The sequence below is a fragment of the Accipiter gentilis genome, chromosome 13, assembly GCF_929443795.1.
Source record: "Accipiter gentilis chromosome 13, bAccGen1.1, whole genome shotgun sequence".
Lineage (NCBI taxonomy): Eukaryota > Metazoa > Chordata > Aves > Accipitriformes > Accipitridae > Astur > Astur gentilis.
Genome location: NC_064892.1, coordinates 31,077,647 through 31,104,400, shown reverse-complemented (window position 1 = coordinate 31,104,400; position 26,754 = coordinate 31,077,647). Strand labels below are relative to the sequence as shown.

At 42.4% G+C, this 26,754-nt stretch overlaps 1 protein-coding gene across 1 annotated transcript; it reads left to right on the top strand.

Moving 5' to 3' along the window:
• The first annotated feature begins 123 nt into the window (after positions 1 to 123).
• On the top strand, positions 124 to 25,674 carry NUFIP1 (nuclear FMR1 interacting protein 1). Its single transcript, XM_049815993.1, has 10 exons — positions 124 to 1,178; positions 1,440 to 1,528; positions 2,701 to 2,805; positions 3,454 to 3,516; positions 3,849 to 3,925; positions 11,711 to 11,803; positions 14,736 to 14,998; positions 19,088 to 19,216; positions 20,855 to 21,087; positions 23,368 to 25,674. Exons 1-10 carry the CDS (start codon positions 212 to 214, stop codon positions 23,704 to 23,706), a joined length of 2,358 nt encoding a protein of 785 aa, XP_049671950.1. The 5' UTR covers positions 124 to 211; the 3' UTR covers positions 23,707 to 25,674.
• Positions 25,675 to 26,754: the final 1,080 nt, after the last annotated feature.

The window sequence follows — 26,754 nt, the reverse complement described above, 5'->3', positions numbered from 1 at the left end:
CCGCTCAGCCGCCGCACTTCCGGCTCTACCGGATGACGCAACTGCCGGCGCTCACCAGAAAGCTTTAACACCCCCTCCCCGGGGCTCGCCTCCGGAAGTGACGTCTTTTGTGGCGGCCGGCGTTGTGGCCCCACGTGGTGGCGGCGGCGGCAGCACATCGCGGTAGCGGGGACCTGCAGCCGGGCCGCCGCTCGCTCGCCTCGGGCCTGACATGAACCCTTTCGCCTGGTACCCGCCGCCGCCGCCGGGGCTCCCCCCGCCCTTCTTCTGCCCGCCGCCCACCTGGGAGCCCAGCTTCTGGGCTCCCCCCGGGCCCTTACCGCCGCCCGGCCGCTACCCTCCTCCTGACGGCTACTCGCAGCCCGCCGAGGGCTACTCGCCCACCAAGGGCTACTCGCAGCCCGCCGATGGCTACTCGTCCACCAAGGGCTACTCGCAGCCCGCCGATGGCTACTCGCCCACCAAGGGCTACTCGCAGCCCGCCGATGGCTACTCGCCCACCAAGGGCTACTCGCAGCCCGCCGATGGCTACTCGCCCACCAAGGGCTACTCGCAGCCCGCCGATGGCTACTCGTCCACCAAGGGCTACTCGCAGCCCGCCGATGGCTACTCGTCCACCAAGGGCTACTCGCAGCCCGCCGATGGCTACTCGTCCACCAAGGGCTACTCGCAGCCCGCCGATGGCTACTCGTCCACCAAGGGCTACTCGCAGCCCGCCGATGGCTACTCGTCCACCGACAGCTACTCGCAGCCCGCCGAGGGCTACTCGTCCACCGACAGCTACTCGCAGCCCGCCGATGGCTACTCGTCCACCAAGGGCTACTCGCAGCCCGCCGATGGCTACTCGTCCACCGACAGCTACTCGCAGCCCGCCGAGGGCTACTCGCAGCCCACCAACGGGTACTCGTCCACCGACGGCTACTCGCAGCCCGCTGAGGGCTACTCGTCCACCAAGGGCTACTCGCAGCCGACTGAGGGCTACTCGCAGCCCGCTGAGAGCTACCCCCAGCCTGCCAAGAGCTACCCACCGCCCACTGACAGCTACCCACCCACCGACAGCTACCCGCCACCCAAGAGCTACCTGCCCCCTGAGAACTACCCGCCTGCCGACAGCTACCTGCCACCCACCGCCTGGTACCCTCCAACCTACGGAGAGCGACCGCAGGGCCCACGCTCTGGTGAGGAGCGCGGGGGAAGTCATTTCTTAGGCCTGTGGACTCTGTCCCATTGCGGGGACCCTGGGCTGGCCCTAACCCTTGCGGGGAGACCCCTTCTTCCTCCAAGGATGTGCCCCACTCTCTGTGCTGGTCGTGGAGCCCCGGGTTGTCTCTCCCCCAGGCCCTTTCCCACCACAGTGGGCCCATCAAGGTAGCAGGGGTGTGTGTTTTACTGGCTCTTTGTATAACTTGGTGGTTGTTTTTTGTTTTTTTTTTTGGAAGGTGGAAATGGCAGTTTCTCCCAGAAATGGCAAGGCGAGCAAGCGCCTGGGTTTAGCAAACGTTTTCCAGAAGAAAATAACAAGCCAAAGGTATGGGCTGGGGTCCCCGGGACAAGAAAGACGTGGACGTGTTGGATTGGGTCTGGTGGAGGGCCGTGAAAATGGTCAGAGGGCTGGAGCACCTCTCCTGTGAAGACAGGCTGAGACAGTTGGGGTTGTTCAGCCTGGAGAAGAGAAGGCTCCGGGGAGACCTTACTGTGGCCTTTCAGTACTTAAAGGGGGCCTGTAAGAAAGATGGAGAGAGACTTTTTTACGCAGAGCCTGTTGTGACAGGACAGGGGGCAATGCTTTTAAACTAAAAGAGGGCAGGTTTAGATTGGACATAAGGAATAAATGTTTTACAGTGAAGGTGGTAAGACACTGGCACAGGTTGCCCAGAGAAGTCGTGGCTGCCCCATCCCTGGCAGAGTTCAGGGCCAGGCTCGATGGGGCTTGGAGCGACCTGGTCTAGTGGAAGGTGTCCCTGCCCATGGCAGGGGGGTTTGGAACTAGATGATCTTTGAAGGTCCCTTCCGACCCAAACCATTCTGTCTTACTGTGATGGTGGCAGTCGTGTGGGACTTGCCCCATGGTACTACAGAGGCCCCATATTCTTGTCTAACGTGCCTGCCCTTAAAAAAGAGCTAAATGTATGACAGTCAGTCTGCAAATCTTGAGCCCGTTGGAAGAAAGATACATTTCAACCAAAATCTAACACAGTTTTAATTTAGAAAAGCCCTTACCATGATGATGCCCGAGTACCTAAATTACATTAGCGCTCTGTTATATTATAAGGGCCAGGCAGCCAGATCACCATGATGATGTAGTGGGAGAAGGAAGGATCTCTCCTACCCTCTGAGCTCTTGCATGTCATGTGTGAACAGGCATGGTCTGACTTGATAGGGAAGAGACTCAGGGCTGTAGCCTAGCTCTCCTCCCAGCCCTCAATAAATCTGTGCCAGCCTGGTATGTTTGCAGAAGCGATAAGTGATGGAAAGGTCATAGTGGAAAGAGCTGGGTGCAGGGTGCTTTGTTTGGAAGAGGAGTAATTTGAATTTCACTTTCATGTTTTGTTAGCTTATCTTTGAAACTTTTGAAACATGTTTTAATTGATGGTTTTATTAACAAAAATACTCACAAAAGTGTTTCACACCTAGTTAGAAATAAGGATACCTTGTAATCTTGTAACTGCAATCTTGAGATGATGTCGTCTTTTTTTGCAGACCAAAAAGAAAAAAGAGCCAGTTTTCTCTCATTATTGTGATACCTGTGACCGTGGCTATAAAAACCAGGAGAAGTATGATGAACATATTTCACAACATAAACAGGTTGATGAGTTTGGGTTGTTTTATTTACATTTTGGTTTTTAACTTTGTGCCTGATAAGTAGTTACCTGTAGTTGCTTTTTGAATGGAAGACTTAACAAAGAGATTCCAGAGCTACAGAAAGTGTTGGGGTAGGATTTTTTCTGAATGCTGTGTGGAGGGGTGGTCTCGGTTGTATTTTTTGTTTTATTACTGAAGTCATTTTAATGTCTGTCTTGTGAATTATTGCTAAGTCACCCCAGTGGTAGGAATTAATTCATTGACATCAGTATACCATGTAAAATTTTTGCGTGAAAGGACTTTATGTGGAAAACATATTTTAAAAATCTACTCCTTTATTGCGAAGAAGTATCAAAATTTGGAATTGGAGAGTCTTGCATATCTTTCTCTTAGGTTAACTTCACATTATCTCCAATTATCAAATATGTTGGCTTCACTCATTATTCTAAAATCAGATGAAATTTTAAAGTACATGATGTCTTCTTAATGTTTTTACCATCATGTTTGTTCTGAAACTGGGTAGCTTAAAAGTTCTATATAACTGACTCTACAGGCATCTGGCACTGAGTTTGTTTGAAGTGTGCTCGAATACTTGTTTATAATTTGTTTGTGTAACTTGGTGTGTCTTAAGTTCACCTCCTTATCTTGCAGTGCACAGAAGAAGGTTGCAATTTCAGCGCACACGAGAAGATAGTTCAGATACACTGGAAGAACGTAGGTAACCCCCTGGGCCCAATATAGGAGTGTATGTAATCTTTCCTGTAGTCCATTTTCTCATTCTTTGGAGGCTTGTTTTCATTATTCTGGAAGGAAAACGTATCACCTCTGACTAGAATCTGTTGTAAGACAATATTATGGATGAAAGTATGTTGAATGCTATGGGTTTTTTTAATGGATTCATTTTGTAATCACTGTGTGCAGTCTCTCTGCTTTTGTAGATGAAAACAGTGTGGTACTACTATAGTTGACAGAATGATGCTTTTTTTTTTCTTGTGTTTTTTTCTTTCCTTCCCCTTTTAAATACCTGTGAAATACTTCTTCCTTAGGCCCATGCACCTGGTGCTAAAAGAATAAAATTAGATAGTCCAGAAGAGATCGCTAGGTGGAGAGAAGAAAGAAAAAAGTGAGTAAAACTTGTGACCTATGATTTTTTTTTCTGTATTTTCCCTCTGTGATCATTAGATGACAGCTAAAAGGCAGTAGCAGCATGTGCTTGCTGCTGCTGTTCCTTTGACTCCCGCAGTAGTGGTCTATGTCAGAATGGCTGAGCCAGGACAGTGCAAGCTGTAGAGACTATAATCATTCAGATTATTATAATAGAAGGCAAGATAGCAACTGAGAAGGAAGTAGCTTTCCCAGACGTTTGATTTGGTGCCCCAGGTTAGGTGAACGACTCATTCCTTTTAGCCTGATCACTGAGACATTTTAGCTTAGAAATGTGTGTGTGTTTGTTTGGTGGGGTTTTTTTAATAGCTAAGAAATCTGAAACTATTGTAATGACTATAATTGTAATGCATCCCACTGTGTGCAAAATTCCTCAGCTTAAGTTGTCCCAGTAGATGCCAACAGGGAGTTTTCCTAATTTTTAAGAACTTTCTGCATTGCTTGACACGTTTCTACTGAAAGAGAACAGAATCCATGAACGATGCTGTCTCAGGTATTCTTAACTCGCATTGTACCTAGGGTGCAAGATAAAGTGCCCATGTAAGCAGTATTTCTCATTATTTCTCACTCTGTGATGTGAGGGGGTATAGTTTTTTTTCTGTTGACCAGCATTGAAGTGTTTAAAAATTTGCACTGTACTTCTGTAGACCCTATCCCACTGATTATTTTTTTCTCAGAGTTGAACAGATTAAAATCTACCCTTTTCCAGCAGGTAAAAGATGCTGTAGACTTCCCTTGCTTCTGTTCCTTAGAATACAGTCTTGTGAGTGATTGGTACATGGGTTTTGTTTCTGTGAGCAAAAGTCCTATATGCAGAGTGGGAAGTGATACAAATTTGATTTCAAGGTCACTGGTGATGAGATAGGACAGTGTATTATTAGTCACTTGTTTTCTAAAAAATGAAAATAAATGCAGTTGTCTGCAGTCTTGCTAATGAATCCAGCTTGCGTTTATGTCAGAAAGCAACGTTAATGCGTTCTTGCTTTGACCCTGGCTTCCTTTAATAAGTTTTTACACAATGGCTTTGTAAAAGAGAAAAATGAGTGGAATGTGTGGTAGGAGATTTTTCCTTTTAATTGCCTCCCATCACTTTTTGCTGTATTGAGAAGCAAAATTTCTCCCCATGTGAGTTCATCTCTGGAAGTTTTAATTTTCCTCTGGATGAGGCTTCAGCTTTTTCTGTAAATTGCAGAAAGGCAAAGAGAAGTCTTATCTCTATGTCAGCACATCACAGCAGTCAACTGTTGTACCTGCTGTTCATTTTTTACAAATGAAGATTATCTGTAGGTTCCTTTTTTTTTTTAAGAAAAAAAACAGGTCGTATTGATACAGAAACAAAAATTTCTTTTCTCCTATGTTTAAAATGCCATAGTTAACCAGACAAAAATTGCTTGTGATCTGTGCAAGTGCAAGTTTGGTGTTAGTTTTGGTTCCAAGGTTTCCTTTTATTGAAAAGATACCTTGAGGGCTTGGCTTTTATTTGCTTTCAGTCTACATATTGCTGTTCTTTTTTTTTCTTTTTTTTTCTTTTTTTTTCCTTTTCCAGCAGGGATACTTACCAGGTCTTTATTACTAATAAAATGAAGTGTTAACAGGGTTAGCAAAACCCAGAATGTCCTTAGGTTTGCCTGTCTGGTGGCCTACACTTAATTTTCTAACAGCAGCCCCAAGGATGAACATCAATACTTGTGTGCGGAGTCTTTGCTACTCATTTTCAACTTTTCATACACTTCTCTGTTTTGGGAGACGTTTGGGAGAGTGCCTGTCTTAGCTGATGCTAAGGTTTAAGTGTTGAAATGATGTTTAAGGTGTGTATGTCAGTATGTGCTCTACTGTATACTAGAATATCAGGGAAGCAGGAATTGAATGTACAGTCACGTTTCAGATACTGCTTGCTCAGGGAGTGGGTGCTTTGAGTCAAAGCAATGTTTACTTACAGTTAATTTTAAGGATGATACTCTGCCTGAGATTGTTTTTGCTCAGTTGCTAGATAATCTCATGGTGGGTGCTGTTGGTTTTTTACAGATTAACATAACTTGGCTGCAGTACAACATTGCTGAAAGCCTTTATTCACCGCAGCACAGTAAAATCAATGGAAATAAAGTTTTGTAGATGCGACCACCAACCAAAAAAGGCAATATGGGATTAGGTCCTTCTAAGCCAAGGCCACTAGATGGAGTAGTGCTGTGTCTTATTTTGGGACTTCAGTCCTTCTGTGGGCATCTTGTTTAGCATAATGGATGGGTGTAGAATGACTACCTGGGTGGCTTTTGTTACTCTTTGTACAGCAAGGAAGCTGTACTAACATCCTTCAGGGATAAAAAAGAGAGAAACCCAGCTGAAACTTTTGTGAAGCATTAATTGGGTCGCCAGCAGAGCATCAGTTTAGTACTGAAGGTCTGTTGTTGACTTACAGTAAACATTGCATTGTACAGAAAAAAAGGACACCAGAGGGAGTCTAAGCTATTAGGCAGTTTTGGTTTATGGTGACAGGAAAAAGCCTTTTTCTTTCTAGAAGCTCCAGTCAGAGCTAAGAATGAATCTTTTCAGGTCATTAGTAGTTTGTTTCTAATTAGGCTGCAGTGATTTAACATGTGTGTTTCCATGCTGCATCCCTAACATTTCTGTCTTGCTTGTTCTTTCAGCAGTTGTAAATAATTACCTACGGAGTTGAGATTTTTTTTTCCTTCCTAATTAGCTGGTGTGTTGCTCAGTCATGTGTTCTGCTTAAAATCTTTTAGAAAGAGCCTGTGTTTAAAGTGCAGCCTTACGTAGAGGGAAGAGAAGGGGGAGAGCTGGGAAGGAGCGAGTATCTCTGGATGAAGTATGCTGGGTTGGAATGCTGCTTTCCTGTCTGATTCTGTACAATGCCCTGTTCATTGCTGCAGCCTTCACGTCTCTGCTTACCTAAAAGACTCTTTAGTGGTTTGTGGCCCACTGAACCTGGTGAGCCAGGCAATCTAATTAAGCGAACAGCAATAGAGATGAAGTTCCACGTGATCTCAGGGTTTTCCTATGTTTTGCAGGCAGACGGTTGTGAAGTCTGACATCAGCTTTGGTGTTTACAATTACTTTTCTTGTTTTAATTTGTCCTGTCCCTTGCAAGTATTGAGAAATGTGCTGTTTTCAGCGTATTTTTCCTTAAACACAAGCTTAAAAGGTATTATCTACAGTGTATTTCCTGAATGTGCCAGAACGAGGTATTGCTGTCTTACTTTCTTCCTAAGTGAGATTTGGGTCCTGCTAGCCCACCTGTTTCTAACCAACTCTTCTTCAGCAAAGGTTATTAGCAAGAATGTGGCAAGGCTGCTTTGGTGTTAAAGAGAATCGTTAAACTTACTTTTGCTTAGGTCCTAATATAGCATTGGATGATTTTCTTGATCTTGTGTGTTGCCCTTCTTCCCCGTGTCTTTAATCTCTTGGGGTTTTTTTGTTCAGTTAGGGATCGACTGCTGTATTTCCTTGCAGTACATCTCATAGGGTGAGCACATGCTTAATGAATGAAGGCCAATACTGTCAACCACATGACTTTTAATTAATTTGTGGTTCTCTAGTTGAACAACGGTAGTCCTAGAGTAGCTTGGAATCCTCCCTGGTGTTGTGTTCATAGCAGTTAAATATGTAATAAGGAAAATAATTTCTTAGCACCTGGTAAAAGTAGAGAAGACGAAGCAAAGTAGAAGGAATGTGTTGGTAGATCAAGGTAAACATAGGTACAATAAAGTTTACTCCAAACTGCAGGGATAGATTAGCAATAAAACCGCCTCAGCTAATACGGTAAAATCACACTAGAGACGCAATGCTTGATAGAATGCCTGGGAGTCTTAAACCAAGATTTTATCAGCTCTCTGTTGGCCCATATTTGTTCCCTTTGCACTATCCATGTTCCCATTGCTGTTGGCTGTGCATATGCAATCAAGACCAGCTCAACAAATTATTGAGGCAATTTGATCACTGTGTTGTTCCTATAAAGATGATAAACTTGTATAGCTCTCAGCTCAGAAATTCATTGTGTAAACTGCTATAGAAACAGGTCTCTCTTCTGTTAGACATTGGCAAAGCTCTGTTTTTCCACTGCTTGCTAAGAGCCAGTTTGTTCTGATGTTTATGTGAGTGAGATAGAGTACGCTGGCCTATAAAACATGTATGACTCCGGCTAGCGCACTTATTTATTGTAAAAAAACCCCAACTCTATTCACTAAGGCCCACATGTTAGTGATTATGCTCAGTGTCACCATTCCCTGTCTCTGGACGTTGTTGGTGTATACGTAACACACTCATTTTAGCCTGAAAACCAGTTTGGATTATAGATGTGTCTATGGTTGGAAACTGCAGCTGCTATGAAATGGGGCTGCCTTCCCAGGCAGCACTGGCTCCTTCATGATATCTGCTGCGCCAGACCATCACATCCAGGTCTAACGCCCTCTTTTACAGTAAGTTGCTTTGGTTCGTAAAGCCTCTGTGGTGAGTGATGAAGCTGTCTGTATTCAAGCTCTGACAAGTTGCTTGCAGGACCTAAGTGCTGGGCTACTTCCTCAACTTCAGTGGTGTTTGTAGGTAACATTTTAAGAACCTTATTTTGTTAGGGGAGGAGGAGGGCATGCCTTCTGAGAAGGATTCAAAACCCAAGTTGGCTCACTGGGTTTTAACACGTGGCCTTTTATGTGGAGAGAATGAGTATAGGCTCTTCCTTCTGCATTGTCACACCTCTGTTCAGGAGCAGTGGTGTGGTTTAACCCCAGCCAGCAGCTAAGCACCACGCAGCCGTTCACTTGCTTCCCCGCCCCACCCAGTGGGATGGGGGAGAGAATTGGGGAAAAAAAGTAAAACTTGTGGGTTGAGATAAAAACAGTTTAATAGGACAGAAAGGAAGAAAATAATCATTATAATAATAATAATTTAAAAATGACAGTCATAATAATAAAAGAAACGGAATATACAAAACAACTGATGCACAATGCAATTGCTCACCACTCGCTGACCGATGCCCAGTTAGTTCCCGAGCAGCGATCTGCCTCCCCCAACCAAGTCCCCCCAGTTTATAGACTGGGCATGACGACACATGCTATGGAATATCCTTTTGGCCAGTTTGGGTCAGCTGTCTTGGCTGTGTCCCCTCCCAACTTCTTGTGTCCCTCCAGCCTTCTTGCTGGCTGGGCCTAAGAGGCTGAAAATTCCTTAACTTAATATAAACTCTACTTAATAACAACTGAAAACAGCAGTGTGTTATTAACATTATTCTCATACTGAATCCAGGCATAACACTATACCAGCTACTAGAAAGAAAATTAACTCTATCCCAGCTGAAACTAGGACAAGCAGTCTTCCTAAATTTACCCTTCCTGAATAAGAATTCTCTGTATCGGGAAAAAAAAAAATCCTCTCTGTTTTTTGAACTCTCAAGTACTTTATGGCTGTCCTTAGATAGTAAAGTTTGCAAAGTCTGCCATAAAGTTGCACCTCAAGAGCATAACGTGCCTCCACTTTGGGTCCAGTTGAATGTTGCTGCCTGGTGTGGGTCTGATGCCAAGAGGGGCACAGACCTCTCTGTGCTGGGAATGCGGTACCTGATGAGTTGTGGGGTTGCACTGGGGCTGGTTCATTTGGGGTGGGTGGGTAACTTTGATCCGTGTCTCTTTGGTCCACTTGCTCCTTGCAGGGACAACTGGGGTTCATTTGGCCAGGTCCCACCAGGTGGGCTTAGCCCAGTGAACCCAATTTACCCTGTACCGAGGGTGGTGACTTGAATGTCTAGAGCTTACTGCCCACCAAGTCCTCAGATGGGAGAATAAACTAGCGGATGCTCATTTGCTTGTTGCGAATGAAGTGAAACACTACACGTGCTCGGTCAAAATAGGTACGTTTTCTGCACAAGGTAAAGCAGTGAGTAAAATGCTATTTAACATTTGCAAAGAGCTGGAGAAAATAAAAGCAGCCACTACAGGTGCCTTCATATGTGCTTTTGTAGGCATACTCGGACTTATGACTTGGTCTCTCTTTAGCTGTTAGTTACTGCCTGTGTCGGCTGGGAGGGTGGTTTAGGAGAAATTGTCTGTCTTGGCAATGAATCGAACGGAAAGCTTTCGTGGAGTCCATTACGGTGGCTCGGTGGAGGGAGTGGTAACTCGTAGGAATGAAAGTGGGAGGTAGTCACGTCTCAAATGTTGTGAGAGCGTGTCTGAATATGTCCTTAATCAGCATAACTACAGGAGCACTTTGAAGACTCCTTTGCTCCAGGATTAGGGCTCTTCCGTTATGTCTTTTAAAAAAAATAAAAATTTCTAAGACCAGCTTGGGGCTCTTTTGAGCATAACTACTTATTTTACAGCTCTCTCTCCTGCTGTGAGCCTTATGCCCGTGAAGGAAAGCACCTTATCCTAAAACTGTGGAGAGGTGCCAAACACAGGGGTCTTTGTCAATGCAAAGCTTTTGAGATTAAATAATTCATTGCATGCTTGCTGTGTGCTGGGAGCGTTATAACATGGATGAACAAATGTAGCTAACAGGGAAGAGCAGAGATAAAACATCACATCCCTATGCTCGAGCTGTATGGCGGATTTCTGGGAGGAATCCAATGAAAATAGATGTTGACAGCTCGTGTTCAAATCCTCTTAAAGGACACAAGTTCTGTAGCGTGTTTAGGTGCGTCTTGTAGGAAATGCTTCTCATCTTTTTCCCTTGGTATGTGGTTGAAGCTGTCTTGTATCAATGTGGCACTTAACGGGGGAAGAGAGTTAATGGGGAAGATGTGTGTGATAAGCTTAAATATTTAAAGAAAGATACGTGTCGTTTTTGATAGCTACATATAGTGTGTAGCTGTTCCAAGTTTCTTGTTACTCCATTCTAATAGGCTTATCAAATATTTATATTTTGTGTTTTTATCCAGAAGCTGGTGGGGGAGCGCACGTGTTTCTTATGTACCACCTTTATCTCAAAGCACTGGGATTTAGCTAACTAATGTTTATGGAGCAACTAACGTAGCCATTTGGGGGCTTTGACGGTAATTTGCAGTAGGCTTTGCATGTTAGAACCAGCGTGGCGTTCGTCCATAGGGAAGGATGGGAAGGCAGGTGAGAAATGGAAGAGGAGGGCTGCTTTGGGAGATGGTTATAGCAGTAGGTTTGTTTTGATCTGCATGACTTAGCAATTTTTCTCGAAGCTGGAATTAAAAAGGGGCAGTAATTTTGGTGAACTGGAGGTCAGCGTGCAAGCACAATACTGAATATTGCTCGAGAGGAAACTTGTGTGCTTTTCCCTAATTGTCACATTAAAGGATTCTTGTGTGCCCAGAACCTGTTCTTATCACTTTTTTTTTTGATATTACAAGAACTCAGCAGTTGGTTTGCTAAAGACATATTGTACCTTTTAAGATCATTCAAATACTCCAATTGAAGCACCATAAAAATAAAATTGCAGGACTAAATCGTGCTGTTATGTGTAGGGGCAGGCAGAGGATTCATAAGCATAACAGAACTATTTGTCTGTAGCTTGTTTGATGGTTTGGTAAATCTAATCATGAAAAGTTGGTAGTTTGTTTTATTTTTTAATCTGAGTGTGTAAGCATAAATGCACTTGGGTTTCTTTTCCTCACCAATGCCTTTTTAAGAAGGAAACAATCTGTTAAACTTCCATGAAATGTTTTAAAGATCTGTTATGTTTATAGAGGACGCTGGTTTGGTAAAGTGGGAATTGACAAAGTGCAGTGAATCATTTCAGAGCCAGTGAATTATTTTTTTTCTTCTAGAAATTTCCCTACGTTGGCGAACATTGAAAGGAAGAAGGCAATGCAGATGCAGAAGGAAGAAAGGGGAGAAGTGCTGACTACCCAACAGTTTGGGTAAGCGTTCTCAAACAAGCTTGTTGCTTTCCTCTTAATGTGTTCAGAAGTACACTTTCTTACTGTGGTCTCCCAGCACTTACTTACACAAGTTCTAGCTGCCCTTTAACAGCGGACAGGTCATTTGACAAACTGCAGATGTAACGTTCTTTTGTTTACAGTGCTTCATAGTCCAGTTAAATCAAACAATAATTGTATTAGAAATCTGATGTTCTTGCTGAATTCTGCACTCTGGCTTGTTTGAGAGAACCACTTTCTAGTGGCCATTCATTAGATCAGTGTAACCTTGGTCTCTGAAAAAGAAATAATGGGGATGGAAGTCACGCAACATAATGAATCCACATGGTCTAATCCTTTAATGCCTGAGAATGGCCAAGAGAGATTTAGGAGCAGGTTTGGCTTCTTACTCTCTCCTCTCAGATGATAAATCAACAATCAAGTGAAGAGGGGAGGAAGGTTTAACTTTATTTTCATAGCTGAAGTAGTGTTACTTCTTTCTTCTACCCTCCGTCATCTTTATCCATCTGCTACCTTTGTTCTGAACCTAATACTCCCCTTGGATTTTTATGTGTTCTCTCCCTTATATTGTGTATTACTTTCCAGTATGGTCTTTGTGCTTTTCTCTTCCCCTCAGTGTCAGTGTTATGTGGAACCAGCTAACTTCATTAACTCTACTTCAGGGCTTGTGGGAAGACGTTTAAAAAAATTGTTATAATGATCCATGCTCCTAGAATATCACTTGTGTAAACTAGAACAACTGAGCTGGAAGGCAGGAGCAGACTCAGTTCTGAGGGGCTCTTGCTAAATACCATTTGCTGCTGCCTGGAAGTGAAGCTGGAGCTTGCCTAGTTTTATTTTTTTTGTAAGGAATGACATCAAACAAAGTAAAACCGTGGTAAAGCGGTTGAACTAGTGCAGCATAGGGTTCACGTCAGGCTAGTATAATTTGTTAAATGGCGACAGTGCAAATTACCTTGGTGCGGCATGTGGTTCAGAAGTCCCAACGCTTACCCACCCCCTCCAACCGGTTGCCTTTCCTGACTTTGGAAAGAGCAATTTATAAAAGACTGAAGGAAAACTTCCTTCAAGGATGTAAAGGTGCGGAAGTGCTTTGGACCCAAGGAACCAAACGTAGGCACTGAGACTAAAGCCACAAACATATGTAGTATTATGTTTGGAGAGTCTTATGAGCGAAGATGAGTTTTGCTTGTCACAGTAACAAACCGTTTGGTGTCTACAGGTTTATTTGGTAACTCTTGTGGCTGTGAGTCGGGTGCATTAGGTAGTCTTAAATGTCTGTCAGCAATTCAATACTATTACATTTGTTAGTAACTTTGTATCTGGAAAATTGTTTGGAAAAAAAAGCCCTCAAAATTACAGGTTGTTTGCTTTGACTTAGTGACCTTTGACTCTGGTTGATTCTAGAAATCTCTTCCTTTTTCCTCTCCCTTCCCTGAGCTGTTAGCACTATAGACTTGATGAACTGTCCAAAAAGCTGTCATTTCTGCTTTGTATATCAACAGTAAAGATTCTGGAATTGGTGCTTATCTGGCAAATTTACTGCTGCATAAGACAAAAATAGAAAACAACTTGTTCTCTGCAAGCTGTACTATTAAAGCAAATAGCTAAGTAAGATTTAGAAAGGATTAGATACTTAACACATCTATGGCGCTTTCCATGTGTGGTTCTCTGAAGTGCTTTACAACTGCTAATTCTCAGCATCCCCACGTGTGCGATTAGAGATGCGGAAGGACCACTTTGCTAGTCTGTCTGGTGTCTTGCAACAGCTGATTAATAGCGCATGGCTCTTTATCCCCCTCCGAACAGGAAGCAAAGAGCAGTATATCTTTCATGAAGGGAAGGCAGATGCCAGGCTGACGTTTGTTGGGATGTATTTGTGACCTTGGGGTTTCTTTCTGGGTGTTTGAGGCCCCAGGGAAATCAGAATGTTGTTTTTAACCCTTGGTCAAGGACAACACCTCTAATTGAGCCTATATTTGCTCAGTATCTTCTAGGTTATACGACAACATCCTGAATTCAGAGCCTGGCTGTACAAATTCAGAAACGCGTTTTTCTGTCTAGGTGGAATTATGGGAGGTAGTATTAGCCTCCTTTTGTGGATGAGACTGATGCGCAGGAAGGTGGTGGCTTGCCTCTTGCGCCACAGGAGCACTATGGTGGATGATGCTATCGGGGCTGAGGAATCAGTGTTAGACACTGTCATGAAATGAAATGCGTTTTGTTGCGTTATAAAGCCATTTTGAATACTATGGCAGGCCCTGTTCTCCTCTCAAGAAGGACTTAATTAGGCTGGAAAGGTATGGAAGAGAGGAATGTTGGTAATGGGAACGTTTCTGCGTAAGCAAAGAAATGGATGGCCTGGAAGGGCTGTATGATGGAGGTCTAGAAAAGTTGTGTACGTGGGAAGAGGTGAATGGAATACTGAATGGATTTAGTGCAGCAAGATCCTTCTCTGAGCTGTAACTGGAAAAAAAGAGACTTCAGCCGTGGAAGTATGCTTATAGTAGATGCTTCCCTTTGAATTCCACATTCCCCCTGTTTTGAATGACTTAATTGCCTAAGTGAAGGGAGTGTTTGTTGACTTCATAATGTGAAATGAAAACACTGTGTCCTCACACTGTAGATGATCAAGGAACTTGCTTAGCCCACGTACCCTATGCCTTGTTAAAAGATAAAAGTCACGAATTTCCAACTCTTCATTTAGGTTCCAGCTTGGTCACATTGCCCTGCCAATGAGATGAGCTGTGACTGCCTGTCTGGTCTGTCATGACATGTTAGCTGAGCTGGAGAAAGTCCTGGCATCATGCTGTGTTGCTGAACCTTAAATGTGGGTCTGAGCCGTTTGGTTACATCGACTGATTTTATTCTTGTAGCTTGTCATTTGTATGAGCTTTGCGTTTCTGTTCTCCAGCAAAATGAAAGGGATGTGGAAACCTCCAGAAAATGAAGGGAGGCTGGGGCAGCAAGGAAGACAGAGGAGAAGACAAAGGCGCCCGTTCTGGAAGAAATTTAGGAATAATGGTGACAATTATAAAGTACATAGAACGCAAAATGAAGCCAATGGACCAGAAAACGGCACGTGTGAAAAGGAACATGAAAAACGGCGTGCTTTGGCAGCTCAGCCATACGTGAAGGACATGGACCCTCTCAGTCTTCTGGCAAACAGTGATGTTGGTAAGACGAAGGAACTTGGAGAACTTTTATTTTAAGTAGTACTGCCGAAGCGATTACTGACCTTTTGCGTAACTAGCAACTTCTGGGGAGAGCTGGGGATTTCCAAAAACGTGTAGACTCTGCCCTTGATTGAAAGGGGGCTAACTGTGCATGTTTGAAGTGGGAAAACGCTCTCTTAGTAGAAGATTGATGCAAGGCTTTACAGTGTTCCTGGAGAAAAAATACTGGGGAGCATGTTGTCATACTTACTTTCTCATTGGTACTAACAAAAAAGCCCAGGATTGCTGTATTGTGGCTCAAATAGTGCCAGGGCCAACACGGTCATAAGCTTGAAGGTAGTCCAACATCCCTGCACCTGAAGTTTGCACTTAGAACTTCCTTTTAAATGGAAATTTCTGTGGAGAGAATCCTGATTCAGGACATGGTCTTTTAAGAAAATTTCCAGGGCGGTAATTGTGAAGAAGTGGGTCAGTGCTTTAGCTAAAGGAAATGGGGTAAATCTTGCGTTTTGGGGAACTTCTGCCCTAGTAGGCTTGGCCTGTTATGGAGGAAACTATCTCCGTAGTCTAGAGGTCTTTGAGATGTGTGTGTGTGTCTGACTGAATTCATGTCCACATGTGCTGGTAGCAGGAGCTAAAACTAGTAGACTTGGCCGAGATACGGTTCGGAAAGAAGCTGAAATACAAAGGCATTGAAGAGGAGGAAGAAAAATTCTCATTTGGAAAGGCTGACACAAGAATGTTTAAGATACTACCAGCATTAAGCACTTCTACATAAGTTTGCTTGCAAGCCAAGTTGTAGTATTATAAACACACAGGGATGATCTAGCAAACTACTTTTATGTCTTTCTGATTTTTCTGTGAGAATTAGGAAGCATTAAATTTTATTCCGTATCATCAAAAAATGCTGAATCTGAAGGGGAGAAGATGTTGGGAGACAAAATGTAGGTGTGCCTGGGATTTGAAAAATAACCCCTCTGGATGCTTACTTATCTTAGCTTTGTATGTTTAAAGCACATTACTAGCTTTAAATCAATATTTAGCTAACAAGCTGAAGAGGGTTTCTGGGCATTTAATGGAGCACCTGAATTCTATCTTTGTTCTAACAAGTACTTTACCGTAATAATTTTACCTGTAATCTCCTGATTAGGAATGCTTTTTTTGTCCAAAACACTTAGCTGGGAGAGGCAAAGGGAAAGTGGTTTGGGCCATAGGGAAGTGATGCTGTGGTATCTTTAGGAAGGAGAGGAAAAGAAATACATCTGAGTTGTTTTAAGTTTAGATTCTGAAATTTTTGCTTGCTAGTCAGGGTTTTGGAAGTGCTGCCATAAAGTTTGTGTGCAGTATTACAGATTCTGACTTAAATACTATACAGGAGTCTAAAGGACATGCACCAACTTAGGTTGCTAAACTGACGTGTAAAATAAGAAAAACTTTATAAAGCCAGAAGAAGAAGAATGAAGTACTTCAATAGTCAAATTCTTTTTAAAGACCATTGAACAGCCTTTTGCGGTTTTGAAAATAACAGTATTTAGAATGTGAAAACAAATGGATTTCCTTTTATGAGTTAAGCGAATTACTTAAAATCTCAGCATTTTTCTTTTAATTCTGTTTTTTGCTGTATTATCTAATTACTCTTGATACTTTCCATATGTGTGTGTTCTCTGAAGTATTGCTGCTTAGGTTTTTCTGGTGAGCATGTCTTGTTTCCACATGCTGGCAGCAATATAAACTCTCCAGATCTAACTATTTATAATATAGTCAGCAGTGATGCAGTACTCTTAGAATATGGCATGTAAGCTGACTGATACTCTAGTTATTTTTAGCAATAAGGCTAGAATGCATCCCCTGGAAAGATGTCTGATGCTGAGTTTTTCCTCTTGAAAACATAATCTTCAATTAGTGGGAACAAGAACTCAGCATCCCTATGCAATTTGTTTATTCCACTAATCTCTGCGTGTTGGGAAACTTAAGTATGCTTAAATATAACTGTATTTCCCCGCAGCATCTGTGTTTTACTTAATGATAAAAAGTCTAATTATACCAAAGTACAGCTAGTAACTTCTGTTATAATGGGAAGGAAAGGAATGTGGTACTTGCTTATTACACATTATTAAAGCCAGTTGCAGTTTTTTGTACTACTGAGAAATATAGTCATAACAAACACAATATAACTAAGTAGAATATTTTTTAAAAATCATACAACTCAAGTCCATGATTTTACTGGATAGGTACATTTTGTTGGAGTATTTAAGCCTTTCTAACAGCAGCAGCCATTTCTCTAGAGGGAATGTATTTTTTTGCATAATGCATTCAGTTAGGTTTAGTGGCTAGTTCCTTAAAAGCTAAGAAAATGAATGGGAGATGAGAAAACAGAATTTTCCTCTTTCTTTATAAGCAGAAACAAGGTAAGATGATGAGCCTGTCAGGTGTAAAATTTTGAGGGATCTGCTGACCAGAAACAATGGTCAGTTGTATTCAGGAGGGCCTAACGCTTCCTCCAAACATGTCACTCTCAAAAAGAAAATGTATTCCAGTAAATGTGTTTTCCTCATTTGCCTAAAAGCAAAGTAAAAGTAATTCTTTAAAATAAAAAGAAAAGGCACCCAACCACAGTATGCATTCAGCATTTTGGATGAGAGAGAAAAAAGCAGCAATGAATCAAAATAACTTGAAGTAAATGCTGTCTTTACAATTGCTTGAGTATATGCAGATGCTATGTATTCTCCATTAGAAAAATGCACTGTGTTTAGCATGAGCTTCCAATGTAATTGCAAATTGGCATGATTACTATATCGGTGAGAATCAATCTTTCCCCAAAAGACCTCAAAGTAAAAAGAGGTGGGTAAGCAGTTTAGAGAAATACTTGTGTATTTATGTAAAAGTTGTTTTACCGAACAGCATGTACTCCAATGAATCAAATTGCCAATTGTTAATGATACATTAGAAGAGAATAGAGAAACATTTGTGACTTTGACATAAAGATCTCAAAAATGTTTACTTCAGTAAAATCTTCTTAAGAAGTGTGAGGCCGCTTTCCTTGGGCAGGCTTAGACAGGCAGGGGGATGGGAGAGGGCACAACTCTTTTTCTTTGTGAAAATAAGATTGCAACCAGTCTTTTTCTAGAAGACTCAACAGGCTAGTTTCGCAAAATCTTGCTAGTAGTGGGGGGTGTGTGTGTGTATATATATATATATATATGACATTTGTTTGTAGGTGTATTACTGAAAAGCATTTCCTAGTTTTCTTGCTAACTAGCACTGTTCACCTGAGTCTTTCCAAGATTTTAGTGCATATAGATCCTTTGTTTCAAACTAAAGCCATCACAATTTTGTGTGTTTATTTTTAGGAATTGTTTTCTGGTAGGGCTCTGTTTTCCTACTATCCTCAATTTCAGCATTTTTGGTCCGCTTGCCTCCTATCTTCTTGGTATTCTGTTTTGGGATAGTTTGAGACTGTAATACCTCACTTACTCATGCATGTCTGTAATGCTCTGTGGGGATTTAAGTATCAAATGGTCTGAAGTACTGCTGAAAACTGATCGTCTAATTTGTAGCCTTGGTTCTTGATGTCCCTTACAAACTTTTTTTACTATCCAAAAATTTCTTTGCTCTGAAATTCTCACTTTGAATGAGCCTAATTCTCCTTTCTCTCTCTCTTCCCCTGCACCTCCCCGACTGGCTTTTGAGTCCTTCTCCCCCACCCCCTCGCCTCCACAGGACTAAATCCAGCAAGACTTCAAAACGTATTAGGAAATCCTCTCTCTCTCTTTACCTACACTTGATAATAAAACCTATAATTATGTTTGGTATGTGAAGAAGGAACCAGAAAGCCCAAGCTCTTGTTTAGGATACTTTGCTTCTGTAGTTTTGCTGGCAGGACTGTGAACCAGTGGCGAGACGACTGTGCCACCGAATGCCCACAGAGGGTAGACAAATCTGGGTTTTTTTCCTATCGGTCCACGGTGTTGAGCAACGGTGCCCAACATCGGGCTTGCACAGCGGTGAGGTGGGGATTTAGCAGCACGGCTGGCTGTTGGCATGCAGGAACATTGGGAAAAAATCCCTCTTGCCTTTTCTCTCCCTGCAGAATCCGACAAGGACGAAGCAGCAGCCGAAGACGGGAGGCTGGGATTGACTGTTGTTCCCAAGCAGGTCACCTCCGCCCTGAGTTCATTGTCAGCCAACTACGGCAGCGCATCTGACAGCGAGCCCGAAGGTACGTAGGAGCCTGTCTTCTGCCCTTCTCCTCTCCCCTTCGACCCTATGTCACTGCTCTGGTGTGGACTGGAAGCAATGATAAAACCTGATTGCAGGTTTCCTCTTCTTTGGGAACAGTGAGGGGCTTCACCTCTCCTGTCTTTGGTCCTTTGCCATCTCCCATCCCATTGTCCAGCCCCTATGTATATATAAATACAGCATTTACGAGTGCAATAGCCCAGTGGCAGCTCTTTACAGCTGTGTCCCCAACTGCTGAAAGCTGCAGGTTATCAGTCAGAACCTATATAGTACTTAAAATTTATTGAGAAAAATTTTTTAAGAAAAATCAAACGTGTTGCAGAAAACAAATACAACATGTAAGCTGTGGCTTACATTTAGCACAGATGTTAAAGTAATGGCAGTTGGAAATGCCTTTTGATTTCTGGCCAGTCTACCAGTGCTGTAATTGAGAGCTGTCTTGTACCTGTTGATTTTTAGGTTTATACAAGTAAAAAGAGAAGCTTGTTAAAGGTTATGCACAGGGATGTTTTTGCGGTCTGTGTATAGATCCTTTCCAGTTTGCTGTCAGTGACTCAGTGCACGCTAGTACTGGTGTTAGCCTTGCATAAAGACAGGCTGGGAGGAGTAAAAGGATATGCTGTTATTTTGCTCCTCTTGTTTCCCCATTCCTCCCTCCTCCCGGTTTTGAGCATTAACTGGAGTTACTGGGTGAGCCATTACTTGTTCCCAGTATGGTGATAGCTCCTACTTGCCCTGTGCCTTCCCTACAGCATACTTTAGAAAGCCTCAAGGAGAGTTTCCTGAAAGACTGGATGGGTTTTTTCCCCACTCTTTACTTGCTTTTTTCTCAGCAGCCTGTCCTGGGTTGAAGGTGGGGCATAAAATGACTTTGGCTAGGGTGTGTGTCATCGAATTTCTCAAGCCTTTTTTCCCCTAGTTGGGGGGAAAAAAAAGCAGCCTGTCTTCAGTCTCGCTTCAAATCGTGTTTGAATAGTGCCAGGAAAAAGCCGTTACGCTCACCCTGTGAACTAATTTCCATGTCCTTAAGGGCTTTTTCCATAGAAGGCTGCTGGGTATTGCAGTAAGACTTGAACTCTAGTACTTGGATTTTGTGCTTCTCTGAGTGTATGCATCAGCACTGCTGCTGCTCCTGGCTTTTGCAGATAGTTACTATGCCTTACTTACCCTAGATGGCCTACCCAAAGTTACAGAGAGCATCTAGCAGGCAGGGAATTGAATTTGGGCATCCTCTGCCCTCATGTCTCATGATTTTCTCAGCAGCCAAATTTGCAGCAAGCTATATTGTGAAGTGGAAGCAATGTACTTTCAAAACGATAACAAGGCAGAAGTTTGAAAACCTCCTTCAGCTCTTACTACTTCTATTTTTCTTTTTGCATTGCAGAATTTAAATATCTTTTTTCCTTTCTGTGAATGTTTAGAGATTATCCTTTGTATTTTAAAAGAAACCCCAAGCCCAAACCAAACAAAACCCTCCCTTCCTCCAAGTAAACCTTGCACATCTTCACATCAGGTTATGTGAGTAAGAATAGTACTAAAGAACTGCCAGTGCATGGGGATATAAACATGTTAAAGAAGCTTTTAAGTTTGAGATGAAAGTGTATTCTTTTTCTTTAAGAAATCCCTGTCAAGACTGCAACAAAAGCTGAGAAAAACCAGGCTGCGCTCAGAAATATGCCTCAAACTACTTATGTTCCTTGGAGTCGAAACCCGAACCAAAAATGTCCAGAATATGCAGGCACGACGTTGAGAAGCTCAAATTCAAATGCGCGCCCCCCCAGAGGGCCTGATAACTGGGGCAAGAAAACATTACCTCTCCTTCCGAAGCGCCGTCCAACTCTGCTGGAAATGGTAACAGTCCTAGTGCTAAAATAATGCCTCCTGTACAAGAGTAGCACTATTTGTGAGCCGTTCTCCTCTTCCCTGTGGGAAGTTAGAGCAGTTAGAAAAGGTCTTGTCTTAAAAACAGCAAAGTGAGTGAGAAGGTGTAAATGCTTAAATAGACTCATAGAAATACCCTGGTGTGCATTCAGGTAAGGAGTGACTTTGGTGAGCAAGAGGTGACAACTTAATTGTGTGCCTCAAATGAGCTGCACAAAGGACAAAACCTCTGTTTCTTCCTCTCCCCTCCCTGTGGTAGTATCCAATAGGTTTTGTGTGAATGTGATCCCATCAGCCTTGTTCTGATCTTCCTCCTTTTGCTCCCGGCTGTGCTGTTCAGCTGCCTTCCTCTGGTGGAGGAGCACACAATTTTTTCGGGTGCAGTCAAAGAGATCTTGTTGATAAGGGTGTTGGTGACTTAAACTGTGAAGCGGTGTTGAGCTGCAACTTGCACGTGCGTGGGTTTCTTCTCCGTAGGCATGTTTAGATCAACCTGAGGGAAGTGACAGCTCTGCTACCTTGAAGAGCAGGTTGGTGTCTCAGAAGGGTGAAAAGAATTTTGTTAGGGTTGAGTCCAAGGTGTTATGGTTCTGTTCTTAGTAACAGTGCAAAGCATCCTGTTTGGAAGCTTGGTGGTTTTCTTTAGTACAAACAAAACTTTGAAGCTTTTATTGCATTTAGTACTCAAAAGCAGTATCAGATAGGTAGACTACCCTCGTGATTCTGTAAATAGCCAGCGTAAAGCCCCCCCACTAAGGGAAAACTTGCTGTGGGCTGAAGACAGGAGAAAGCAGGGTGCCACTGACATCAGGGCTCTGAAACAGCACAGGATGTTTAGGCAAGAGATACCTGATAAGGCACATCCCAAGCTGCAGATGTGGGAGAAATCCCTTGATAGTCCTTTTAGCACATACTACTGTTGCTGCCAAGAATTAAAGCTCCTAGGGACTGAAAAGGAAGTGTTTGCCCTTTGTGTAGCTCCTAAAGCATGCAGTTGTCTTTATCTCTTGCTCTTCAAAGTTGTTGGTGATCAAAGCAGTGAGGACTCTGGAAAAAAGTCAGATAAAGTCCCACATGCTGAGAGAAGCTGGCAGAATGTTGGAAGCTTGAATTGTAGCTTGCCAGCATAGCCCGTTTTTAAAATTGCTTTTTTAAAAAAAAAAAATTGCTTTTTTTTTTTTTAACCTTTTAATGTTGCTCAAAACTGTTGTTCAAGGATGTGTACTGTGGCTGTGAATCACAGAGGAGTGCCTGAGATTTGCAGGCAGGCTTCGGCTGTCAGAAATGGTCAGTGTATAAAAACCTTGAGGAAGCAAGGTTGAAATTTTACAGTGAGTCGGTGCTGAGAATTTATCCAAAAAGTGAGGAAGTAGAATTGCTAAGAAAAGGATGTTGTATCAGTGAAGTGGTGCTTTTTAAAAAAAAAAAAAAAAAAAAAAAAAAAAGGTAGGAGAATAGCTGTAGATGTCTATTGGCAATCATTTGGCTGTGAGCTTGGGTGCTACTAAAACGTGTTTATTGTAGCCATGCAAACAGTAATTTGTGTTTAGCCATTCTGTACACTGACAAAATAAAAAGCTTGTGTAGCATCGCTCCACCGATACTCATCCCTGCATTAAAAAATGTAATACAAAAATACAGTCTTCGATAGGGTGATCGTGCATCCCAACCGTGCCTTTATTTGGCCATTTGGGAATTCAGCAGTTTCTCCCAGTCCGGCAAAGAGAACATCGCTGTGCTGTCCCTTCTCTGCCCTAATGTGCATCTCTTAGTTCAGATGGGAGGTTTCTGAAGGCCCATTTTAGGTGTCAGCAGCTTGTAACACCTCTTAGTAACTAGTGTAACTATGCACACTTTAAAGTGGCTGGTTAAACCACTGTTGAATCTTCTAACAAGGACAGAAAAGCTCCTCTGTGACGTTACAAGCCAAATTTAGCTAGATCTCCTGCAAATGATCAGGTAGTTACAGATTTAACCACTTGCTTTAAACTTGTTTTTTGTTCAGAGTACTAGTTCTGCTGATGCTCACAATGACAAAAGGTCCTTCAGCCTTCTGGCTCACTTTTATTATTTTTTTTTAATACCAAAATGAACTTCAGTGAGGTCAAAGGAGACTTGTGTGGGAGAGCCAACTATTTAAATTCAGAGTTGCTCAAAATTACTGAGCAGAGCCGTACATCTTACTAGGCGTGTATGAACTACAGAGCAATAGAGGGGAAATGTGCATCATCTTCTCTTCTTTCTTTCCAGTTACTGGCCCAGGACATCCGACACGAAAGGAACGTGATTTTGCAGTGTGTTCGATACCTCATCCAAAATAACGTGTTTGGACTTAATTTTAAATCAGAACCACAAGCTGAAACAGAGACTGAACAGTCCTCTACAACTACAGCAGAGTCTTTGACGGACAAACTTGATGAATCTAATTGTTCTTGTAGCTCTGACCTTCAGTTAGCAGGAGGAGAAGAAGATGCATTATTAATAGCCCAGGGTGAGAAAGCACCCGTGGATCAGACTTCGCAGATGACTCACGTGGCAGATGAGGACACGTGGGAAACCCCATCAATTCAGTGTGAAGAAGCACTGTAGAGGATGTCTGTTGTGGACAGTAAAGCAAAGGCTCACGTTTTCTACCCGACTGATGCTTTCTAAAAGACACCAGTATAACAAAATAATCATTAAAGTACATACTGAGAGCTGTTAAACCCACTTTTCTGATCTGTTCTGCCCGAGGTAGCCATTTCCTTGTGAAAACAGCATTCGTGTTGAATAATCAGGTTTCCCCATGGCAGAAAGGCAGCAGTGGCACAGAGTATGACCTTCCCTAGAGTATGTGCAGATCCCCACTTTTTTGAGCTTCAAGGCTCTGAGTATTTTACCTCGTCACGAAATGTGTGTCAGTCTGTCACCAGAGCCAAGTAGTGTTGCGGTAGGATGGATCTTCCTCATGTGAAATCGTGGTCTGGTGTGTGTGGGAGTATCTGAGTGTCCAGAAGTATTTCAGTGTACTTTTGAAATGGTAATTCAGTCTGTTGGTTTTTGGTTTTTTTCCCCCAGCTGTTATTTGGTACAATATATCCAATATAAATGTAATATATCCAGTATAAAATGAAGAAATGAAATGGAAGATATAACTGACTTGGCTCTAAAAGTACTGCTTGCACCAGGAGTCTCCTCCTCTCTGAACTGATTTGTTAATTGAGCAGAGAAATGGAAATGAGGGTGCAGACTGATGCAAGAAGCCTTTTAAAAAACCAACCAAACAAAAAAAAAAAAAACCCAAAAAACCAATAACCGCTAACTGCTTGCATCAGTGCTAGGTTGCTGGTTGACCTCAGGTACTAGGTGCCAATATTAAGGCTTAGGCCTTAACTGCTGTTGTAGTCATCGCCTGACAAATCTAACTCTTGAAGCAAACTCTTAGTATTAAGAATATTATCAAAATTTAGAAAGCTTACCAAGAGATACTGATTTGTCCCTTTTTAATGCATTGGGAAGTTATTCGTTGGCCTTCTGGAAGAAGGTCTTCCTTGGTACATTGTTACAATCCTCCTACAGCATCCAGGGATTTTTTTTTTCCCTAGATTTGTGCGTACATCCATAGTGTTGTGAGCACTAAAAAGCATCAGCTGAGGTTTAGAAACAAGTTTAGTCTTTTGATTACATTGTGCGTTTGTTTGTCAGAATCCTTAGTTTGTCACGTTGACACTGAAAACATGCCATGAAAATAATCTGTTATCAAAACCTTCACTTCAGAATATTCCTCTGCTCTTTGTCTTTTAGGCATGACAATGTTGGAGTGAAATCTCAGGGACTGATTTTATTTTTTTGTTCTTTGGTAGAAGTCTAGCCTTCCATTCCACCATTTAAAATATGGAGACTCACATGGGGTTTTTTTATTGCCTAATAACTGTATTTTCTTTCCTCTAATTCCTTAACTTGTGCCATACATCTCATCTGTAGTGCACAGAAAACAAGAAATAGTTGAAAACTCTGTCCCACTGCTCTGCTATTTATAGCTATGACTGCATATTGTGTTTGTAATGCACCCTCTAAATTTACGGAATTATATAAATATCAACACCCTTGTAAAAGTTGCGTGTCTCAAGAATATATGTGCAGAATAGAAGCAGTGATCATAAACATTTATATTTCCAAGGCAGATGATTCATTCTCCCCGTGATGGTCCCGCGAGCCATCTCAATCTCACTGACTTGCTTACGGCTCTTACAGTTTTACTGCGATGAAAATACCAGCAAAGGACTCTAAGCCACGGAGGTCTGGCACTCGGGCAGAACCTGATTTCGGAGTGGAGTGGTACCAGTGCTGTTGAAAGCATGGGTAACAGCTGCAGGAAAAGAAATGGATGTCTTAGGATTGCTACTAAATTGCACTTTAATCAACCCTTAACGTGCTTCTGTCCCTATCGAGTTGATGGCAGAACTTTCTTTGACTGTACACTTGACCTTGTGTTTAAAAAAAAACAAAAAACAAAACCAAAACAAAATTTCATTTGAATTCTTTATACTGTTGTCATTATGGACTTAAGAATATTAAACTTTCACACAAAACAAAAAGCTTTGTCAGAAGAAAATATTTTTAAAGTCTATTTCATGTAGATAGGAAGAGGTGGGTTTCTTTGGGGGGAGATCTGCACAAGGCCAGCGTGGCATAAATCGGAAGTTTTAACCTAGGACTTATTGCATACATGCAGAATTGCTATTGTTGTTCTCGTAGCAAACCATTTCTGCCAACTGTTACAGCAGACATGTGGAGATAGACACTGCAGCGATGTTAAACTCTGAATTGCAGCCTTGGTCGACAGGTGGAAGGTCGTTGTCCCTTCTGCTCCCCGACTTTTCTTTTTCTGTTCTTCCAGGCCGTGTTCAGACTTCACGTACCCCTGCCTGCTGTTCAAGAATGTGCTTTCTTAGCACTTTGGCTTCAGCCTTTGGGTAGGAAAGCTGCCGTAATGACCTTTTCTGGTACTGTCAAATGCCTGTAGGCCTCTCTGGTCCCTGCAACTTTCCTGTTCTGGGTTAAGAGGGCTGGGTTTTGTTTATTCCTTTCTAATAAGATGCCTCTGTGTCTGTGTAAGAAGAACCTGTTGCTTCTGACATGCTGCAAGAACCAGTGTCTTGATTAAGCTTTGTGTAGCTTTCAACTTTCTCATTGTTTTGGTGTGGGGCGGTGGTTTTGTCTTGATCTTTTTAAGTTTTTTTCGCAGCGTTATTAGGAAAAAAAAATCCTACTTCTCAGGCTTTGTGACTCACTTTAGATAAAAATATTCCAGTGACAACCTTCACGCTTCTGAAATGTTATTTTTATCTTTCTTCTTTTATAACTGAGCTACTGAAAATGTAATTGTGGGTGTCTAGTTTAAATTCAGTACACTTGGGCTTTGGTGTTTCTTTGTTTGTTTTAAATCCATCTCACCTACTGAGCTAGAACGGTTGAGAGGAAAAAAAAAAAAAAAAAATCAGTCTTCACTCCGTTGTGGTGGTGCAGCTTAGACAATCTAGGCTCCACTGTGAACAAAAAGTCACTTACCCTACAGTGCAGCAGCTCCTGAGACGAGGGTAAGGGAAACTTGGTCAGCGAGGGCTGTTGCAACCGATTTTACGTGTTGATGTTGCG